The sequence below is a fragment of the Protomyctophum bolini genome (genome assembly GCF_963924005.1).
Source record: "Protomyctophum bolini genome assembly, chromosome: 3".
Lineage (NCBI taxonomy): Eukaryota > Metazoa > Chordata > Actinopteri > Myctophiformes > Myctophidae > Protomyctophum > Protomyctophum bolini.
In genome coordinates, this window is record NC_137864.1 from 47,351,061 (window position 1) to 47,371,844 (window position 20,784).

Sequence of the window (20,784 nt, forward strand, 5' to 3'; positions counted from 1 at the left end):
GCGAAATGGCACATGAAAAATAATTTAAAAAAACAGACTGAAGGTAAAATGGGACACAGCACTCTCGCTGCATACCTAATGCTCATCTCACTTCTTGAGTACTCGAAGGCAATTTCACACAAATGTTTACAGCTAAAATTAAATGCACAAAAAAAGATCCCGCTCCCCCGAAGCTTTTACATAAAACCAGGAATGCAATGCCTCTGGTGTATTGTTGAGCGAGAACAGAGAAAGCCCTTTTTACATTTTTTTTTTTTTTTTTATGTTTTGTTTTTAGTCTTTTTCTGACATTAGTCTTTTTCTGACAGTCTTGTACTGTTACTGTTAGGCTCAAATATGCACCGCAGTTTGCTTTGTTTTCTTGTCATCGTCGGGTCAAAATGATTTGATCTGTTTGAAAACCACAAGGCCTGATACCAAATAGAAAAGGTCAAACACTCAGTGGATTTGTCCCCGCCAGTTTTACATATGAAGTCTGTATCATTGTAGTAGATGGATCCCATTTCCCCTCGCCTGTCTTGTACAGCATACGTTTCAGTTCACAAAAGCAGCAACAGGTTCTGCTGGTAAATTAAAAGCAGCAATACATTGTCCCCCAAGGTAGGCTGTGGTACTCACTTGGATTTCCTGTGGTGACCAGTCCATACCTCAAAACTCACACTGTAAGCTGCTGCCAGAAAAAGGTAGACCCACAAAGTTCAATACAAAATAGAATAATGATTGAATATAGTTTGGACGCAACACATTCCAAAGGAAGAAAAAAATGTTTGGTTTGATTACCTTTGTTGGGATTTTTAATGTACAGACACTTGAAATAACACTAACTAAATACACGTTTCATCATTTAGAAAGAAAACATACTAGATGAAAAATGATTTAAAATAAATGCCTATCTAAACTGCAATAATTAAACTTTAACCATTTTGCTAGCAATGAAGAGAATAGTAAATGGGAAACCCTCTGTGAAACTTGCAGTTCAAGTGAGCACTTTCCATTTAAGATCGACCGAATGAAAACCTCCCCACAGTTACTAGTGTAATTTCAGCCTGCGAAACTTAATTTATATTCAATAGTCACAAATGTACATGATAAATGGTTCATTTAACAGATAAAATACTTGTTCATTTATGAAACAAAATGCTAAAATAACCAATGAGAGGCTATTGTCATTTTTAATATAGAGGATGCCAATGTCTTAAAAAAAAAGTGCATAAGAGCAGCAGCATTGCTGGGACAGTGTGGGACAAGAAATAAAGAATAAGTATTTTTTCCATTGGATAGCACGTTCTTTATAGGATATATTACCAGGGACTGACACAGAAAATTAATTATACAAAACCATTTTTGTTGCGGACGTAACTAAAATGAAAGACGACTAAGGAAGAAAGGAGATTCAGATTTTGGCATACCTTATTCTAAGTTGACAAACTTAACGGTTAATAGCAGGGGCCCAGCTACCTTTCTTCTGATATGTTGGTCAATGATCAATTGGATGACAGCTATGCAGCCCAACACTGAAGATATTATCAAATCAAACATTAAAACAAAAATTGCACCCAAGGCAATGATCAGGATTTATATACCGTACGCATATAAAAATGCCTTAGTGACAATGCCTTGTCTTTTTAATTTTCAATACCTTGTCGTACATAAAACGCAATATATGAGGGACACAGCACTGCCCATTTGAGAATTTTAAGTTCCAAGTTTTTTTCTTATTTTTTAAAGCATTTACGATTTGCATTTCTGATGTGTACATTACTAGCTTAATGTTTAACTACAGATTCTATTAGTTAAAAGACTTCTGTTCAATTTAAATTACAAATGATATCACTTGCTTTTATAGTTTACACTTACGGCAACGACAAAAACATAAAAGAAACTTTTTTTAATGCAAGAACAGCAATTATGTATATAAAAGCAAATTTGAAATAATTTATACCGTTGTATTCTCATGGACAATTGTGTTTAGAAATGAACCAGTGGATCATTCTAGATAGGCACAGTTTCTTGAAACAAAAATAAAACAAAAAAAGTTAAAAAAACAAAAAACACCGGCATTATACATTTGTTCTCCATGGTCAAGACGCTATTAACATAAGATACATCTTTAGTTGACAAGTGGTAAAAAAAGGGAATAAAATATCAAAAGAAAATATGAATGGATGACAAAGTTAACGTGGATTACGGCAGCAGCAGTAAATATGTAGTTCCAAATATGTTTTGTTTTTGCATACAATTGTATCTTTGCTCACTTAGTAGATGCTTGTAATTACTGTAAATACATTGGCAATGGGAGGAGCAGGGTTTATAAGTTTAAAAGACTTGCCACATATCTCAGTTGCTCTCATTCACATACATACACATATGTACATGTATGTGAAATGTATATATATATATATATTATATAGTTTTGGCAAAGACTTGGCAATATGTTTTCTTTAACATGATTCAAAATGAATGATGAGTGGCGGCGGTGGTAGGGGGGTCCTAAATGGCCATGATGAATCCTAGGGAAACATGGAACTCAGTCTTCGTATATCGTGCCACGTTTTCGCCCGTAGATATTGTAGGAAGTAAAAGGAGCTTGTAAAGTTGCGCCTGGCGAATACTCCTTTTCTTTTGCAGTGCATGACAAATAAATGGGACGAACAGGCATGGAGGGCTGCTCTGAGATCAGATCACACCATGGCACGGTAAGGCCCTTGCATCTTAAGGAACTGGATGATGAACGAGGGGCCTCCAGCCACGATTTGGGGTGGCAAGTGGCTCAGTGGACAGTTCTCGATGCTCATGATGGACAACTTGCTGCAGAGGGCCAGTTCGAACGGGAGGCTGTGCAGGTTGGGGTTGTCATTGAGGTACAGTTCCTCCAAGTTCTCCAGTGTACCTGGGGGAAAGACGTCATTTAGGGGCACATTCACACCTGTAGTGCGGTAGACTCAATTGGGGGGTGAAGTTCTTGCATTTCTTATTTGCTGCGTTTGCTTCACTTGTTTGCGTTCATTTGTCAACCGCACCAAATGTCACACAGTTGAAACGGTAGCCCAGACGAATTATACCACAATGAGATAAATGCATTTATTTAGTTAATTTATATGATATTTATATAATAATTTATGTGTTTTTAGGCTACTATATTGTCCGTTTTATAAATGTAATTGTGCTGCAATTTTTTTTTATCATCATTATTACTCATGGAATTCCGTGAACATGTCTTCCATGAGATTTGAAACTGGATTGAAATGTTCTTCCTCCTAAGAATGTATTTGCTATTTCGTCACATGAGGGGCCACTGCGCTCCGAAGATAGCAGATCTACAAGCTCACACCATGTCGAGGATACAGCACATTGTGTGACCCGTCGACGTGCGACCCGTTGTTGCTTCACCATCGAGCTTTACCGGTCCGGGGTATGCAACAGATGAATTCATAGTATCTTATCTCTACAGTAGAGGCTCTAGGCTACTGTTGCTTGTCTACGAATACCGTTTGATTAGGATCACTGAAAACCCCCTTTGGCGTTTCTCTGATTTTTATGAGAGCTACTAGTCTCCGTCAGCTTCTTGAGCCATGCAGCCTAACAAAGTATGCATACTTAATATATTAAACACTAATGTTGCTAACGCTAATGACGTATATACACGACCTCCACGGGATGCTAAGGATGTGTACAGACATCCTAAGCAATGTTCCCAACGTGCACCCGTGCGTGCACAGTGCACACGCACGGCTAAGGAACGACCCGTGCAGAACAAATCTGTGTAACGCACATGAACAACACCAGAGATAGATTTGTGGATTGTAGTTGTGATTCCAAGAGGTTTGATTATTTTGCGTTACTGTGTTTGCCTAACTACCCCCACTTTGCACACACACGCCTCCTCCTCCTCCTCCACATGCACAGACAGAGTAAACAGAGGGCACTTTAGCTCACATGCTGCCTACTAGTGTAGCTAATCTAGCTATCCGGTCAGACTGCAACTGCAAGAATTACTCACAACAAAATAATGTTTTGTACCGTCTCAAGGGGACAGTTTAAAAATGCGGCGGTCCTATGTGCATTAATGTTGGTCGGACTTGGTCCGGCTGGTTTCAGTTTGTCTAACACGAAACAGCGTGGCTGTCCAACAGTCCATAAGGAGGAGGCGGATGGCAGGAGGATCCATATCCATCTATTCTAGCCTACCAAAAAAAGTACCACCAAAACGCAATGTTCGGTCTTCATTTCTGACTTCAGCATGCAATATAAACACTACTAGAGAGACTAGCGTGACCAGCCTGAGGTAAGAACGGAAGATTATGCCTCCTAGTTTTGGGGGAATGAGATGTGGGGCTTCTCTGAATAAAATCCGCCATATCTGCTGGCACCTAGCACCTTTATTTTGAAGAATTCTCAGACAAAAATAGTGTTAAATAAATTATAGGAATGGTAGGTTGCCCTCTCTCTTTACAGGGTCGAGAGTCATTCACAACAGAGAGATGTGTTGTGAGCTTGTAGATTGGCTATTTTGAGGTGCGTACAACATTATTTCTCTTTGTTTTGAGTGATTGATTATTGATCAAATCAAGTGTTGCAGTGGAGTTGTGGGTTCCATGAATCAGAACCCACAAAGTGTTACGTAACTTTAGAGGAGCACATTGTACCAGCGTACTTTGATGTCACAACTCACAATGCTTACTACCCGGTATGAAAATTGTAAAATGGTTACATTTGGCAGGTTTGTATGTGCATGACAATAAAGCAGTAAAAACACCACTCAACATCCCACCCCACAGAGAGGGGTGACAAGAGGAGCAGCATGCTTTCTCGAAGCCTAGGGTACAACTTGCATAGATACTGTATGACTAGAGTTATGACAAGCACACTAACCATTTCAAAATGTGTTCTGCCATCTTGTTAAGAAAAGACTCAAGATTTAACTGTTGCTAAGGGCGACCAGAATCCCCACAAGACACAGTTGTTATTATTAACTCTTGGGCCTAGTTTGAGTACACTAAAAATAAACACTTCCTTACCTCCCTCCTCCTTCCATCCCTTTTAATCTCTGACTAAACAGCAGCCACTAAACCCAGTCAGCGATCACTCACAGCAAGGTCAAAAATAAAGTGGGCAGAGCAGACATTATCCGGTTAAGGACCATGTGAGCAGGCCTTTAGTTTTAAGTAGCCAAGGGGATTGGATGGGTACTTACCAATTTCTTCAGGTAGGTGTTGCAACAGGTTCTCTCCCAGACCCAGGTGTGTCAAGTTGGTGAGGTGGCCAATGCCTCTGGGTAATGTGGTCAGCTGATTATTGGTCAACACAAGTTTCTGCAGAATAGATATGGGTAAGATGTCAATAATGTGCCACTTACTTGACCTTACTTAAAAACACATAGCTACCACATCCCAGTATTGATGTAAACGGTCCTGCTACAATTAGACCATAAAGGAGTAACTGTAACTTTAAAAAATGTACACACTGCTACAAGTGAGAGCACTCCAGAATACCATTACATGTGTTATGTAAACAATGACGCACAACAACATAACCGTTGCTGTCGGGAGGAAACCACCTAACTCCATAAATCAGTGCTATTGGTTAGAACGACATTGAACCAATGAAAAGTAGTAAAAAGTACTATTTTTAATTTTCTGAAAAATGAACATTTTGGAGTTGGTTTCTTCCCGACAGCAGAAATATCCTGATATTGGCAGGTGAAGACCTCAGCAGTTTGTTATTTTACCATTTCTGGACACATTGTAGTGCATTATCAGCATATATATACCATAGCCACTTACAAAAAGTTAGTATTTGAGGAAAAACAGCCAAGCAAAAGCAGTGCAACTACTTTTTATTTGGTCTTCCAGACAGATGTGTTTAATCAATACTGGTCAATGATTAAACTATTGATTGGGACTATGTGAGTTGCAACAAACATCCGATAATAAAGCACACCTGCTTGCCAATCAGAAACAAATATTTTCCATAGGCCATGGTGAAAGTAGGTATAATTAAGATTCAATAAAAGGTAATTCAGCATCTTCAAATGATAATAGCACAGCGCAAGTAACACACAATGACACTCAATTGCCAAAGGTTTTGATATTTTGGTTGCATTTTAATTTAGGTGATGCATGATTCCCACCCTATGACCAAAGCTAGTAGTTTGGCAATTTTGGCACCCTGTTCAAAATTTCTAAAATGTTAAAATGAATTTAACATTTTAGAAATATTTATTTGTATTTATTTGAGTATGTACTTTGTCCACCACTGATTATTTGAAAGCGAAATTAGGGTAACTGTGTCATACCTGTAAATCTTTAAGGTAGGCAATTTCATTGGGGAGGGATTCCAACTTATTTTCCTCTAGGTCGAGCTCTCGTAGTTTCCTCAAGTTCCCAATACCATGTGGTAACTTCTTCAGAAGATTGTTGGACAATATTAGCACCTGTTAAGACATAAGTTTTTACAATTACACACATTAAAAATAAATGACAAAAAACTAAATTCCCAGTGTTAACGGTGTATAGTTGCACTCAATGTTGACTAGGCCAGTCTGTGGTTTATAGCAGGCTTGTCTCTTTTACCAAATGTAAATAGCTTTTTTATAAATGCCTGGACAGTGATTATGGCACTTTTTCTCTTTTTAATTTGTCTAAGGGCTTGAAATTGCACCGACTTCTAGATAATACATCTAATGTGTTTGCAGCTTATGTCTTAGTTATACCAGCATTGTTGCTGTGAAGTTGATTTTACTAAGAGACTGACTGCTATTTCCCTTTGGCAAAGACATACAGATAGGGAGACAGTCAGGGGGAGGGTGGTGGGCGATACAAGTGGTAGGTGTTGACAAAGTCAGAAGCAGTATTTTTTAGGGCTGTCTAAATGTACACTTTTTGGAAGAAAATAAAATTGGGAAACAGCAAGATAACAGCCTAGAAAGATCATTATCTAGGAGGAAACGGGCCTGTGACATGCCATCTTGTAAAAACAGTTTCACAACATTGGTGTAAATTAAGATGTTTCTCAAATATATCCAAGTTTCACACATCCTTCACAAGAGTCTCACTCTGCATTTTCCTGTACTCAGACAATTAGCGGTTGGCATTGGCAGGGATAAGACAACAAATGAAACTCAACATCAACACAATGGTGCTCTGTCGTTTACTGGCTCTTTTGACTTACAAGTATTTGATTTCACAGACCGTGATTTATTCATGTTTTTAAAGCTCAGACATTAAGAAGACAGTACTTCCCGCTGTTAACACCCCGAACGCCCGGAGGTATTTGGAACCATTACATCAGGGCGCCCAGTGATTTGCAGCCTCAGAGCCTATTTCAAGGTAGCTCCGTGCCATTTTGGAAGTAGCTAGATGTAGCCAAAACACCCCAGAGGGGATCGACAACAACGGGAAGTACGATTACTTCTAACGCGACGGGACCGCGATGGGCCGTCAAAAACACAATCCTTGGTTAGAATTGGAAGCATTGATTTATTTTAGATCCAAGAACTATTCAACGTTTTAAGATTTTTTCCTCCCATCCACTAAAATGGAGGGGGACCATTTTAGATGATGTCCCAACCGGAAATGACATCGAATGTTGCTCAATCGACACTACCAGCCGGTAGACTGGTGCGCTCCGTTATGATAAGATTAAAGACAGAACTTTTGATTAACCCATTCTGACCTGAGATCAGATTCATACGAGGTTTCCACTGGACACACACTGGTCTGATTAACCCATTCTGACCTGAGATCAGATTCTAAAAATGATTCTTCGTTTTTCGATCTTTCAAAAATAGCAGACCTACAAGCTCGTAGCGCGCCACTCGGTGGCGCGCTATGAGCTTGTAGATCTGCTATTTTTCAATAGCTAAAGCATAACGTGATGCTAAACACCAAAATGGGTTCCCGGTCAGAATGGGTTAAAGACAGAACTTTTGATTAATCTCCGTCCTAGGCGAGGAACGGGATTATTTGATAGGACGGAGACCTCCGTTTTTGCGTGTGTTAAAAAACATGTACTCCGTGACCATTCACTATGAAATAAATAGAGAAAATAAAATAGAAAATAAGATTTGCCTTCACATCTTCACTACTACTTCTTTAACCATTTAGTTTTGACTCAATGTACAGTACATGAACATTTCATGAAATTCTAAAGGGGGGCCATTTTCAAGATGGTCAAAAACAGACAAAAGGATTCAAAGGTTCAAGCTCAAAATGCATAGCCGTGTGAGATAGTACGTTGGCTACTTTTGCTATAGGGCTCAAATGCTACATAACAGTGATGTATAAAAAATGTGTACACTTGCAACAGATGGCAAAAGTGGGTTGAGTACAAGAGAAATTAGGCCTCACCTCAATAGAAACAAGGCCACACACGTCCTCTGGAATCTTAGTCAACTGATTGGTGGCCAGGTTCAGTTCTACCATGCTGGTCCAAGTGCCAAAATCCAGTGGTAAAGACGTTAACTGGTTGTCCTGAGGGTAAGAAACAAAACAAACGAAAATATATGCTTATTATTATTATTAACCACTCTTTTTGGACATATCATAATAGTCAAACATTTGGCGAAAAGGGCAGAAATACAAGCTGAAAAACAAAAAACGTGTTTGCTGAAAATAGCCTATCTACAAGTTCACAAAGAGATTTGGTGCCATGTGAGCTAGGCTGACCCTTGTTATTTCTTATTGTGAGTCGTGGTAATTAAAAATCACACCCATGTGAACTGAGTGGTGCAGTACACACACACACACACACACCTTCATGTTGAGCTTGCTCAGCACTTTGGCCCTGGAGAAGATGCCGAAAGGGATCTTGTTGATGCGGTTGTGCTCCATGTTGAGGGAGTAGATGGTAGAGAACTGTGAGGGCCCACCCACAGGATACGATTGAAAGCAGTTCCTCGCCAGCGTCAGGCTGGTCAGGTTCACCAGGCTTGACAGGAGGCCCTGAGCAGTCACATTGGCAGAAGAAACACAAAGCAGAAAAACAGGGTGATCAGCAAGCTCCGGACACAGGACACAAATTCTCACTTTTGCTCAGAGATAAGGGGCTGTATTTTGCGTGTCTTAAGTACCAGGTCTTATTACCTAACTTGAGTAAACTAAAGACCTGGAGGCGTGATCAATGCTCTTTGGCTATTCTGAGTGGCCAAAGAGCATTGATCACGCCTCCAGGTCTTTAGTTTACTCAAGTTAGGTAATAAGACCTGGTACTTAAGACACGCAAAATACAGCCCAAGGTATCAAAGTCAAACACAATACGAATGGCAATTGGAAAGCAAGAAATGTGTGCCAAACATATAAAGCATACATTTGTATCTATCAACGAAGCAATCAACCACTTACGTTAGTTTGATTAAGCACTGCACCCCTAAGTGTTGCTACATGTTAATACTGCTGAGAAGTACAAGTCCTACATTACATAGTCAATTATCCATTTAGACCTGAAGCCGATTTAACCCATTCTGACCTGAGATCAGATTCATACGAGGTTTCCACTGGACACACTGTGTCTGATGAACCCATTCTGACCTGAGATCAGATTTAAAAAAAATGTCAGTCGTTCTTCGATTTTTCAAAAATAGCAGACCTACAAGCTCGTAGCGCGCCACTCGGTGGCGCGCTATGAGCTTGTAGATCTGCTATTTTTCAATAGCTAAAGCATAACATGATGCTAACACCAAAATGGGTTCCCGGTCAGAATGGGTTAAAATAATAATCTTCTAAACCCCAACAGTTTTCTGAAAAACGTATCAGTGGTGCTCAAACTTTTTGTCAAGGACCACAGAATTATCTGCATTTGGCTGCCGACCCCCATCTTGTTCCAGGGACCCCCCCCCCCCAGAAGCAAAGATAGGAGTTAAAAATATATATATATCCTAAGATTTGGACTCCTTTCATGATTATTCCAAAAATAGCAGATCTACAAGCTCGTATCATGGCACAGAGTGCCGCGCTACGAGCTTTTAGATATTTCAACAGCTAAAGTTTAAAATAATGGTTAAAGTAGTGAACAGCTATAAGGTGACAGACGCATCCTCAGGTCTAAATGGGTTAAATCACAAAACAACTCTCTACTCACCTCTGGTAACACCGAGATGTTGTTGTTTTCTAGGTTTAGTTCCTCCAGTTCTCTGCACTTGGCTAACGATCTGGGGATGGCTGACAATCGGTTGTACCTCAGACCTAAACGATTTATGCTTGCCAGATTGCCTACAATTGAAAGCACCAAATAAAATATTCAATAAATAAATAAAAAGACAGATCATTTCTTCTAGGTCATTTTTTCTATAAAGAGATGCAAAAGGCTCCACGTAGAGTTTTTAGAGTATATGACAAAGGCCCATCTAAGATATATATATGTTTTTTGTTACACGGTGTAGGAAGCAGACACTTAGACATAAATCATCTTACCTATAGTCTCTGGGAGGTCCAAGAGCTCGTTGTGCTGTAAGTCAAGGTTAGTTATCTGTGTGCAGTTGCCAATCTCCTTCGGTAGGTGCTCCAACTGGTTGTGGGCTACATCCAGAGTGATGAGGTTACATAGCTCTCCTGCAAGAACAAGACACAGACATTTACTACATACGCATCTCATTCCTTTGACCCTTAACCTTACTTGATTTATCTCACTCTCTCTCTGTGCTCCATCAGCAGAAACACCTAGCCAACATGTAGAGTAAATGTAAAGGAATTTGTAATGGCTATGTGGGTACGGAGACATGCTGACCAGTTTAGAGCCTCACAGCAAACACGTTCATACACATTGTGCCATGTGCCAACAACATGACAAATACTCACACATTACACATAACAGCACAAGATGAATTATATAGACATTTAACAAATCAATTCACATACACATCACATGTGGCCCGCTATAGTATAGTCAGTGTCTGATGGTGTCAAAAGAATAATATCAGAACATGGCTATTTACATGCCAAAGAATCTAGGCAAGGCAGTCAAACTAATCTCCCTCCCTAGTTTTCACTCACCAATCTCCGCCGGCAGCTGTTTAATCTTGTTCTCACGGATGCTGAGCATGGTGAGCTTGGACAGGTTTCGGATGTCCTTCTCCACTGCCGTGATGCGGTTGAAGCGCAGGTAGAGCGTGGTCAGCGACGTCACCCGGTACACGACGGCCGGGATCTCCCGCAGCTTGTTGTGCCGTAGGTCCAGCATCCGCAGCTTCTTCAGGGAGTCCAGCGAGTCTGGCAGGCTGGTCAGGGAATTCTCGCTCAGGGCCAAGGTGACCAGACCCGAGAGACAGCCCACCTCGGCGGGAAGGCTCTGCAGCTTGTTGCTGTACAGGTACAGTTCGGCCAGCTGCGTCAGCTCTTTGATGGAGGTGGGCAGCATGTGAATGGACCGTTTGGACAGGTCCAGCCTCATGGAGTTCTCCTCCCGGCACTTATTGAGCTCTTTGATCACCTCAGCATTGCTGGACTTTTTGCGGGTACCCGGTGCTGGGTTGGGCCGCTTTATCGTGTTGTCAACGGAGAAGGCGACAGCCGGCGGTGCGCTGTTTGGGTCCTTCTTTCCTTCTTTGGCATCTTTCCCTTTGGTCTTGGGCTCCTTGCCACCATCCTTGCCTAAACTGGCCAGAGCCTTGGCCTCCTTTTCCCTTTCTTTCCCAACCGGACCACCTTTGGGGTCTTTCTCTTTTGAGTCTTTCTCTTTGCCTAAAGTACTACTCATGTTGATGATATCGGGGCCCCTGCAGACTCACTCATGGGAGTCTCTCTTGTCAGGTTGCGTGTTCAAGTAAAAAAATAAAAAATAAAAGGACTCAGACAGCCTGGGGTTTTTACAGAAGGATATGTTGATACATACCTGTGTGGGCTTAAGAGTATCCTCCAAAGTTAAAAGGTTTTATAATAAAAAGGGTTTATCTTGCAGTTGACACTTCGTTCTTCTGTTAAAATGCCATTAGAGAAAAAATCCTTTCAATTAGCTGGACTGTGGCAGCCCTGGGCCACATACTTGTTTGAACCAGAAAATCCCTGGGCCTTCAGCTAAAATGAGTTCCAGCCACAAAGGTCATCAAAGTTCTCATCCTTTTGGGCTTTGCTGTTGAGAAAAAAAAAATTACAGTCAGCTCGAAATCATCATAATAAATACGCCGTCTACATAAACATCAACAGTCAACACAAAGCTTGATAGTGGAATCAGGACCTTGAATATCAAAGTTTTTCCAGTGACTGTCTAAGAAAACCTGTTGAGTCAGACAAAACCTCTCAACAACTTTCTCATACTAAATAAACATGGCCTGGCGGTGTTGGCACTAGTTCAACCTTATAGCCCCACCTAAACATACTTTCAGCCCTTTAGTGTTCTCAATCAAGTCCATAGAACTACAATCATGTAGAATATTTACGCCCAAAAGAAATTCAGACCAAAAGAGAGAACACATCACATTTTTAACAGGACAAACTGCGCCAACATGTCTTTGGCAGCCTATCTGTTTAGTCTCTGTGGCTGTTGTATGGTACCGTTCAGTGTTTGTCTATGTAAAGCTCTCCAACACTAGTACAAGCTAAGCCATAGCACAGAAAAGGCAAGCTTGGCTCAGGATCAGAGCTAAGTGAAAAGGTTAGGACTGCTGAGAGTAATCTTTAGAAGCAGCCTTCAAAGCCCAGCCTCCCCGCGACTGCAGGTCATAAGACCCTTTAGGTGAAAAAGGAGTCGATGGCAGCATCCCCTTATTATGATGACAAACTGGACAGCATATTCTGTAATCTGTGCAATCACTGATTCACAGAAATAAGGACGTCAAAAACTGGATCTAACAGGCCAATCTGTGTCCAATAAAATTTGCACAATATATATAACAGCCTAATTGAGAATAACCAGGCAGACCACATATCTCAGGGACTATAAAACAAACTGAGCAAGCTGCTTCCTTTTAAGGCTCGTCTCTATATGGGCCCACATTGCTGCACTAACGTTTAACCACTTAAACCCTCTATACTTAGTAAACTAGTGGACATGAGTTGCTTTTAGAGGCACTCCGTTCTTTTTGGAACGGATCCCGATCACCGATTGCTTTTTTCACGATATGCCGATACCGAACTCGATCTTGTGCGTACGGGGAACATATTCATTCATATTTCCAAAATTATTATTATGCCCCACGTCAAAACTGTTCCTGTGTGTGTGTGTGGGGAGGAAGGTGCAAAATGATATTATACTATATATATCTGATCTTTTATACCACTTAAATGTTTCTCCGGATCGGGTAAATTGCCAATCACTGATCCGAGTCATTTTAAGTGAAAATCGGACGATCATTGATCTTGGTTGACTCTTTTCCCCCTCTACAACTAATCTCTTTGCCAAAAATTGAAGATCTGCAAGCTTACAAAGCATTGCAACACGTTGTGAGCTTGTGAATCTGATATTTCTGGCTCAAGTGATTATCTATAGTCATTTCATATTTGCTTTCAAATATTCTCCTACCCCTTCTCAACTTAAATGCTTTTAAATATTCTCCTACTTCTCAATGTAAAAAAGTGAACACAAATAGCATAAGAGTAGGTCTGTCACAAATAATCACTAATACGGTAGAATAACAGTAGGTAGGCCTGTCACAAATAACCATTACATGGCTTAATCGCCATTATTTGAGATAATCGTAATTTTTCCATAATTGACAATCATTTCCATTTTCCAAACAATAGCGTAAATAGCAGATTTATAAGCTTGTTTGTAGATCGGCTATTCTGACTATTTAATCGCAATCAATTAACCATCAACAAAGATTTCAGCCGTAAACAATTAAGTAAGTTTAGTGCAATACCAAATAGTCACTAGTAGTACTAGTAAGTGTGTGTAGATACTGTACTTTTTCTTTTATCAGCATTAGTACTGGGAGTGTTACTTGTTTGTATATACTACCAAAAAGACTTTGCTGGCATGTTTGTCCTCCCAGTTGTTAAAACAAAGGATTAGCCAAAACCCAACCCATACATGTGTTCTTAACTACCGGTACATCTTTCAAATGTGGCCAAATACTATACCGTAGATTATTATAAAAGGTAGCAGCAGTGACTGGATTTAATAGAAAAACAGAAAGATGGAAGCCAGGTGGGATAACTTACTTTCACATTTTACACCTGTGAAAATGCACGAAAATGTGGGGCCATCTCTTAAGAGTTCATTCAACATGTATTCATTATGAGGAACAATGATAGGAGAACCCATCTTTCACAGAGTGAGACCGTATCAGAATAGGAAGTAGGTCGATTCTGGTGGTTCAATTTAAACCACTTGCTATGCAGATTAACACAAATTAAGTCACAAAAGAAAAATCTATTCATTTGAATTTTGAAGTTGAAATCGCAGATCAATGATTGCATCTCGTGAAAAAGTTACACCTGAAGAATAGAATATACCTCCCAATGACGCATTTAGTTTCATTTTAGGTTTATTTCTGAATTTGGAATGAATTGTTCATCATAAACAAAGTTGCTGTGAATAATAAGTGTAAGAAGCTATTCTACACTGTAATTCTACCATTACTGTGACAGTCAATCTCACACTTTCATGTTGTAGGCTTTGACAGTGCCTACTTGGGAGTGTGAGACCACACACTGATCCATATGGAACAGAGTAAGCAGAAACACATAAGTGATGTTGACATTATATAATTTGTGTGAACAATTGAGGAACATCGTTGTGATGAGATTAGACTTTAGGGCAAAGACAGAGTTGGGTATTATTCAGCTATTCAGAACTGGGAGCTAAACTGTGAAGACTAGTATACTAGACCAGGCTTTGACAAATCCAATCCATTGACATCAGCCTATCCATGGCATCATGGCACTTGGCTTGGGTATTTTAACCACTGGCCACTGTATGGACCAGCATACATTTCCATTGGGCAGTGTCAGTGCATACACTGGCCTATTGGTCATTGATCTTTAGCAGATCAGTCTGTTTTTTCCATTACAACTTCTGTTGGTCTAATTATAAAAAAAACTATTCTGCAAAAATAAAACACATGTGTACAGTGTTAATGAATCAAAGTTACAACCGTATGTCTTATTGACACAAAGGGTACACGGTCCTGCTACGTTTCATGTTGTCACTTGAATACAGTTGCAAATGCCAACAAATCTTGAATTGGTGACAAAATAAACAGCTAGGCAAACGGAAAAATTTGATTGTTTTATAGTGAAGATAAAATGAAAGCATGAAGTGGCACCGTGACCTGCCTCCGTGCAAGAATCAAGGCATTCAAATTGCGTGGCTATTATGGTTAATCGTGCCAGTGCCAATGACAAAGCCATGGAACGAGGATTATCGAGAAAGTCACGTTAACGCCTCAGATTTAATAGGCACAGACAGAAACAAAGACCAAACGAAGACGGGGGTTTGTACGTTCACCTCCATCATGCAATGTACAACATATTACACGTCAAATCTCATCTAGCTAACGTTAGCTAGCCAAAAGAAGAAGAAAAAAACAACAGTAGGGAACTAACATTAGCTACAACTTTATGTAAAACAATGTTACCGTCAGAGAGGAGGTGTCATTGGTATAATAACGCCCGACCATCACAATTATTAACGACGCTGTTAAGTTTAGCTGTGGTTGACAGTGACAACAAGGCAGGAAATCAAACGGCTGCTAAACGTCAACAGTGAAGCAAAATGCTAGCTAGCTAGCAACATTAGCCAACTAGTAGCTACCTTCTTTTTTTTGCCAAGCCTTCTTCTGTCAATTTCCATCTGCAGACAGGCCGCCACGAATAAAACACAACACCACCACCATCAACACGCAAACACAATTGTGTCGTCGTTGTTGTTGGTAAATAAACAAGTTGTCAGACAGTCATCATCCATTTCCAAAAACGACATTAGCTTGCCGTTACGGGTTCTTTCCCCCCCACCACCACAGTCGCGCTAGCTTAGCCGTTTCGCCCGACAGACAGACAAAAAAAGAAACAAGAAATGACGCGGATTCAGCCAGAATGACGTGTTTTCGTCCTAAAAAACAAAAAAAAACATAGTGTGAACGCGAGTCACGTAGAGTCGTCGACACTTATATCGGCCGAGCACGGGTCGTTTTGCTGTCGTGTATGGTCGTGAGACCGAACGGGAGGTTGTGTCACCAAAAAAAAAATAAGACATATATTTAGGCCGCGCGAGGCGAGCAGCAGCAGCTGTCAGTCGGGGGTGAGACGACGTAGAGATGCCGCCGCGTCGCGGCCACACACTACTAATGCGACATGATCGGCGACAGACTAGACACCCTCCCCACACAAACACACACAAACTGTACACACGTCGGACGACGGTGTCGCTCGCCGACAAGAAAAGGTAACCACATTAAGCTCACAACAAAGGCGTCGCATCCGTTGTGAGCTTGTTGTGGATCTGCTCTTGTCGGCAAGCGACGACAACTGGCTGTACTTCAACATCTTCACCCCCACCATCATCACCTATTTGCTGTGTATTAGTGCGTGCTGATGACACAGAAAAGAAGGCTACACATTCATCTGGAAACAAACACACATACATACACAGCGGCCATTCCGACCAAACTGAACAAAAGAGTGCTCTTCTCGTCTTCCCTCTCTCCCGCAAAATGACATTGCCGCGGCCGTCAGCATCAAAACACACTGCACACAAACAGAGCACGGCAGCGTGACTGTGTGATTTAAAGCATTAGTTGAAGGAAGCAGGGGAAAACATTGATATCGGTTTGTGTGTAGTGTGACAATAGATCGTCTACTTTACCTTCAGAGGTGTGACTCCGCCATCCTTTGCTTTGCTTCCTCCCCTGCCCTCTCTCTTTTCCTTACCGCTGTTGCTCTCTCTCCGGTCCCCTCCCTCTCTCTACCACCACCACATTGCGTCACTATGCACGCCGCCTAACCAATGGAGGATCACGAGACAAAAAAGGTATACCGGACCGTAGACAGTTTTTATTTGATGATAATAATAATAAATAATAATATTAATACGGGTAATAATAATGTGGATAGCAGTCATAGCACCATAACCATCGATTACATTGGCTGTGATATTTCAAACCATATATGGATGATGGATCTGTCAATTCGAATTGAAAATCAATTATGCTATTAAAGAATCCCAAGATTCCCCAGACCAATGAGACGGTGACCATACCATTTAATATACTACTCTCACTAGGTGGTGCTAGAGCACCTGCCCTTTGCCCTCTGGACAGCAATTGCCTTTTGATTTTAGATTTTTTTTTTTGTACAGAGTATATGGACCATGGTGGCATTGATCAATTCTTGATAAAAAGCTTCTAATGTATTATTTATGCCCAACAATCTATAAATCTCACACTATTAAGGCAATCGGCCAGGTTCAACACGCTGCACAAGGTGACCTTTTTTCACTTGAGCACCATCCATCCATCTTCAACCGCTTATCCATAGTCGGGTCGCGGGGACAACAGCTCCACCAGAGAGCTCCAGACATTCCTCTCCAGAGCAACATTAGTAACTTCCTCCCGGGGGATCCCGAGGCGTTCCAAGGCTAGTGAGTTGATATAATCCCTCCATCTGCGCCTTGGTCTGCCCAGAGGTCTCCTCCATGCAGTCAGTGGGATGTGCATCGAGGACCACCCTAGAGAGACCCCCGAGAGGCATCCTAACCAGATGCCCAAACCACCAAGCTGCGACCTTATTATTTTGGTCATGACCCACACTTCACGCTCTACTCAAGAGTCTCCCTCGAGTGAATGAACTTCTCACCCTATTTGTAAGGGAGATGCCAGCCACCCGTCGGAGAAAACTAATTTTGGCCGCTTGTATTCGCGACCTTATTCTTTCGGTCAGACTCATGACCCACACAGGCGACAGTAGGAACGAAGATTGCTCGGTAGACAGCAGTGCGGTACAGCGACTGCAATCCCGCCCCTGCCGCTCCGATTCACCGACTGATCTCCTTCTCCGTCCTCCCCTCACTCATGAACAAGACCCTGAGATACTTAAACTCACCTGGGGTAATGCCTCATTCCACTTGGACTGAACATTTAAATGCCCCTCTAAATGTCTGTGCAGTGTGCACACCACTGGACCATACCCTGTACGGCTGTTACTCGACTGATTTGAATGGCTGGCAGTCGCAGTCACACACACACACGCACGCACGCACGCACACACGCACACACACACACACACACACACACACACACACACACACACACTTGAACATAAATCAAGATAATCTGTCAGACAAGAAAAATAAAGTGCAAATGAAAACTCCTGTTTATGCATTAAAAAATAGAAGTAAATAAGGAGGTTAATAAGGAGAACTACTTGACGCAAAATATCCAGGATTATAGCCTACTGTCTGTGTAATGAATTAATTACATTAAATATCAGTAACACAACTAGTATGAACCATAAAAATGGTCTACATACATGTTACACTAGTAAATGCCGCTAGTTGGCGATAAAGCACCGTGTTGGTAGAGTCAAGAAGAAAGGTCATGTGATCGTTAAGGAAGCGTTGGCCTGACAACAGTGTAATCAGCTTCGTAGGCTGTGGCTAAATTAAAAGGTGAGAATGAAATGTTTCCTTACGGTTATGATTATGCGCTCACACACACACGAGTATATAACAATATTTAGTCAGGACATCAGTTACTTACTTACTTAATTGTGCTAATACAATGCGACAGTAGTTTTTCTAACGTTAAATGTTTTACTCTGGTTGAGCTAACAGGATGCAAGACGTACGTCCAGTCCAACGCGCCTTGACATATAGTTCTGGACTGACTTGACAAGGGCAGGGTCATCCTTGACAGCGAATTGGGAATGTAATATTGGATGCGTTTCATTGCCTTTTTGCAAATGATGGGAACGTTCGTGTTGCTATGGAAGAAAGCCCATATGTCACTAGAGTCGAAATAAAGATGCACATTTGTTTTCATTGTCCTAGTTTACAAGGCAAGATTTAGAGAAAAGACAAATCTGAGCTAATAAATGGCTTGTGTTCCTACCTTGCTGATAGTTTGCACTGTGTGGCAAGCGACTGTGTAAAATGTACACATTGATTTACACTGTGAATCAATTAGGCTTCCATCTTAATGCAAGGGTCAAATACAGATCTAGCAGTAGCCTATAATCAAATTAAATTAATGTTTTTATCAGAGCAGGCATTCATATCCCCAAATCTAGTGTCCTCTAGTAGTTGTATGGAGTCAAGACTGGAGTAACAATCCAAATTAATTTTTTTAATGTAAAATAATTTATAAAAAACTAAATAAATAAATTCCATAAAGAATAGGCTAAAATATAATAACTAGTGAAAATAGCTAAAGCTCAAGTAGCGATGCAGATTGGCTACTAGTTTGGGTCCTGGGCAAATGTCTAATCTCTCTTTTGGGTCTCAAACGGAAAGGTTTAGGAACCACCACTGCTCTAGACTAGTCTAGAGACCAACATTCTTGATTGTTGTTCACTGTTGATAAAACAATAACAATGTCTAATTACTTTTCAGCTCTTACTCACTGCTAGACACAATGCCTGAAGTCAAGTCAATATTCAGAGAGGTTTTGCCTAAACAAGGTTAGTAAAGCAATAATTCACTATTTAGACACTGGTTACAGTGGTTAGTGGTTACAATGAAATATTTCAGTTAGGGCCTCTATGGTTAGGGCAGCAGTAAATTGTTTAAAACATTCTAGTTGACAACACCCTTGTTTGAACACCAAGAAAGTATTTTAATGTGCTTGATATAATCCAGCCAAATAGTGATACCTCAATGAGTAATAATCTTTGCCTTTTACCGTTTCTTTTGGTCAACATCCATAGGGCAACTCTCCATGGAAGATGTCCCTACCTTGGTTCTGTGTAAGCCCAAGCTCCTCCCTCTCAAATCAGTCACTTTGGAGAAACTGGAAAAGATGCAGTCAGAGGCTCAAGAAGCCATCAAACAGCAGGAACTTGCACTGAAGGAGCAGTCACAGTAAATCATTTGCAAATGCAGGAACTGTCGGTATGGACATGGCAGTGGGTGTGCAGAACAGAATCACAATGTATGCCAATTACAACATTTATTTTATTCTAAAAAATAAAATCATGTTCGACATATTGCACTGGAATAGATTTCATTGTTCCTTTGAATGAGAAATGACATTTGATATGAATATGTAGGTAATTTGTTGGAGGGTAATTCTACTCACTTCAAAGGCTCACTCGACTCAAGGACAGCCTGGAAAAGTTCAGGAATATACTGGTGCAGATTCATAATACATAAAGGAATATACAATCCGGACTCTGTAGCAGTGTAGTAGTCTTGGGTGTCTTGTTTAACAATGTTTTAGGATGGTAAATTAAAATGTTTGTTACAATCTGTGTTATTCTTTTCACTGTTTTTGCATAATTACCGATTCATTGATTTATGGTAATGTCAACAACCAGTTTACTGGCTTTACCTTAAAAAGAAGGCAGCTAATTCATGCAGAGGCAGGTTCGTGAGGCATATAGGTGAAAGAACATGGATAGTAGGAAGTGATATGACATTTACAAAGGCACACCATGACTGCAGTAGGCTACATTCTTATTTTAGAGTGCTTTATTGAACAGACAAGGAGCAGGATATGGTACATTTCACACACACCAGTATTCCCCAAATATAAAAATAAACACTTTGGATACCACTTTGTCAAATGGTCCCAACTGATATTTTTGCACTGTACTATTTGTCCTGTTGCCTTAAGTAATGACATCTTTGTGTTTTTTTTTTTAAAGGAGAAAAAAAAGTCAAGCACAGCATAGAAACAGCAGCCAGTTAGGGGAGGTA

General features: G+C 40.7%; 2 protein-coding genes across 5 annotated transcripts; one reads left to right on the top strand and one right to left on the bottom strand.

Annotated features, from left to right (window-relative positions):
• Positions 1-122: 122 nt before the first annotated feature.
• On the bottom strand, positions 123-16,824 carry shoc2 (SHOC2 leucine rich repeat scaffold protein). Of its 3 annotated transcripts, none has more exons than XM_080760348.1 (9): positions 16,738-16,824; positions 10,989-12,063; positions 10,410-10,547; positions 10,078-10,208; positions 8,754-8,942; positions 8,349-8,471; positions 6,296-6,433; positions 5,195-5,312; positions 123-2,890 (listed from the first exon to the last, which is right to left on the bottom strand). In XM_080760348.1, the coding sequence occupies exons 2-9, from the start codon at positions 11,689-11,691 to the stop codon at positions 2,682-2,684; spliced, it is 1,749 nt and encodes a 582-aa protein (XP_080616474.1). In that variant the 5' UTR covers positions 11,692-12,063; positions 16,738-16,824; the 3' UTR covers positions 123-2,681. The 3 variants fall into 3 exon arrangements, with proteins under 3 accessions (XP_080616474.1, XP_080616476.1, XP_080616475.1); XM_080760350.1 differs by lacking the exon at positions 16,738-16,824 and adding an exon at positions 16,517-16,646; XM_080760349.1 differs by lacking the exon at positions 16,738-16,824 and adding an exon at positions 15,688-16,226.
• bbip1 (BBSome interacting protein 1) lies at positions 15,225-20,340 on the top strand. Of its 2 annotated transcripts, none has more exons than XM_080760357.1 (3): positions 15,225-15,371; positions 19,480-19,547; positions 19,794-20,340. In XM_080760357.1, the coding sequence occupies exons 2-3, from the start codon at positions 19,502-19,504 to the stop codon at positions 19,949-19,951; spliced, it is 204 nt and encodes a 67-aa protein (XP_080616483.1). In that variant the 5' UTR covers positions 15,225-15,371; positions 19,480-19,501; the 3' UTR covers positions 19,952-20,340. The 2 variants fall into 2 exon arrangements, with proteins under 2 accessions (XP_080616483.1, XP_080616482.1); XM_080760356.1 differs by lacking the exon at positions 15,225-15,371 and adding an exon at positions 18,467-18,537.
• Positions 20,341-20,784: the final 444 nt, after the last annotated feature.

What these genes read in the sequence shown, in the direction of transcription:
- shoc2 (XM_080760348.1), bottom strand. Translation starts at nt 11,691, where the DNA reads ATGAGTAGTACTTTAGGCAAAGAGAAAGACTCAAAAGAGAAAGACCCC. An exon ending in GGACCTCCCAGAGACTATAG is followed by an intron (nt 10,209 to 10,409) that starts GTAAGATGATTT and finishes TTTCAATTGTAG; the next exon opens with GCAATCTGGCAAGCATAAAT. An exon ending in CCTACCTTAAAGATTTACAG is followed by an intron (nt 5,313 to 6,295) that starts GTATGACACAGT and finishes TCTATTCTGCAG; the next exon opens with AAACTTGTGTTGACCAATAA.
- bbip1 (XM_080760357.1), top strand. Translation starts at nt 19,502, where the DNA reads ATGCCTGAAGTCAAGTCAATATTCAGAGAGGTTTTGCCTAAACAAG. An exon ending in AGAGGTTTTGCCTAAACAAG is followed by an intron (nt 19,548 to 19,793) that starts GTTAGTAAAGCA and finishes CAACATCCATAG; the next exon opens with GGCAACTCTCCATGGAAGAT.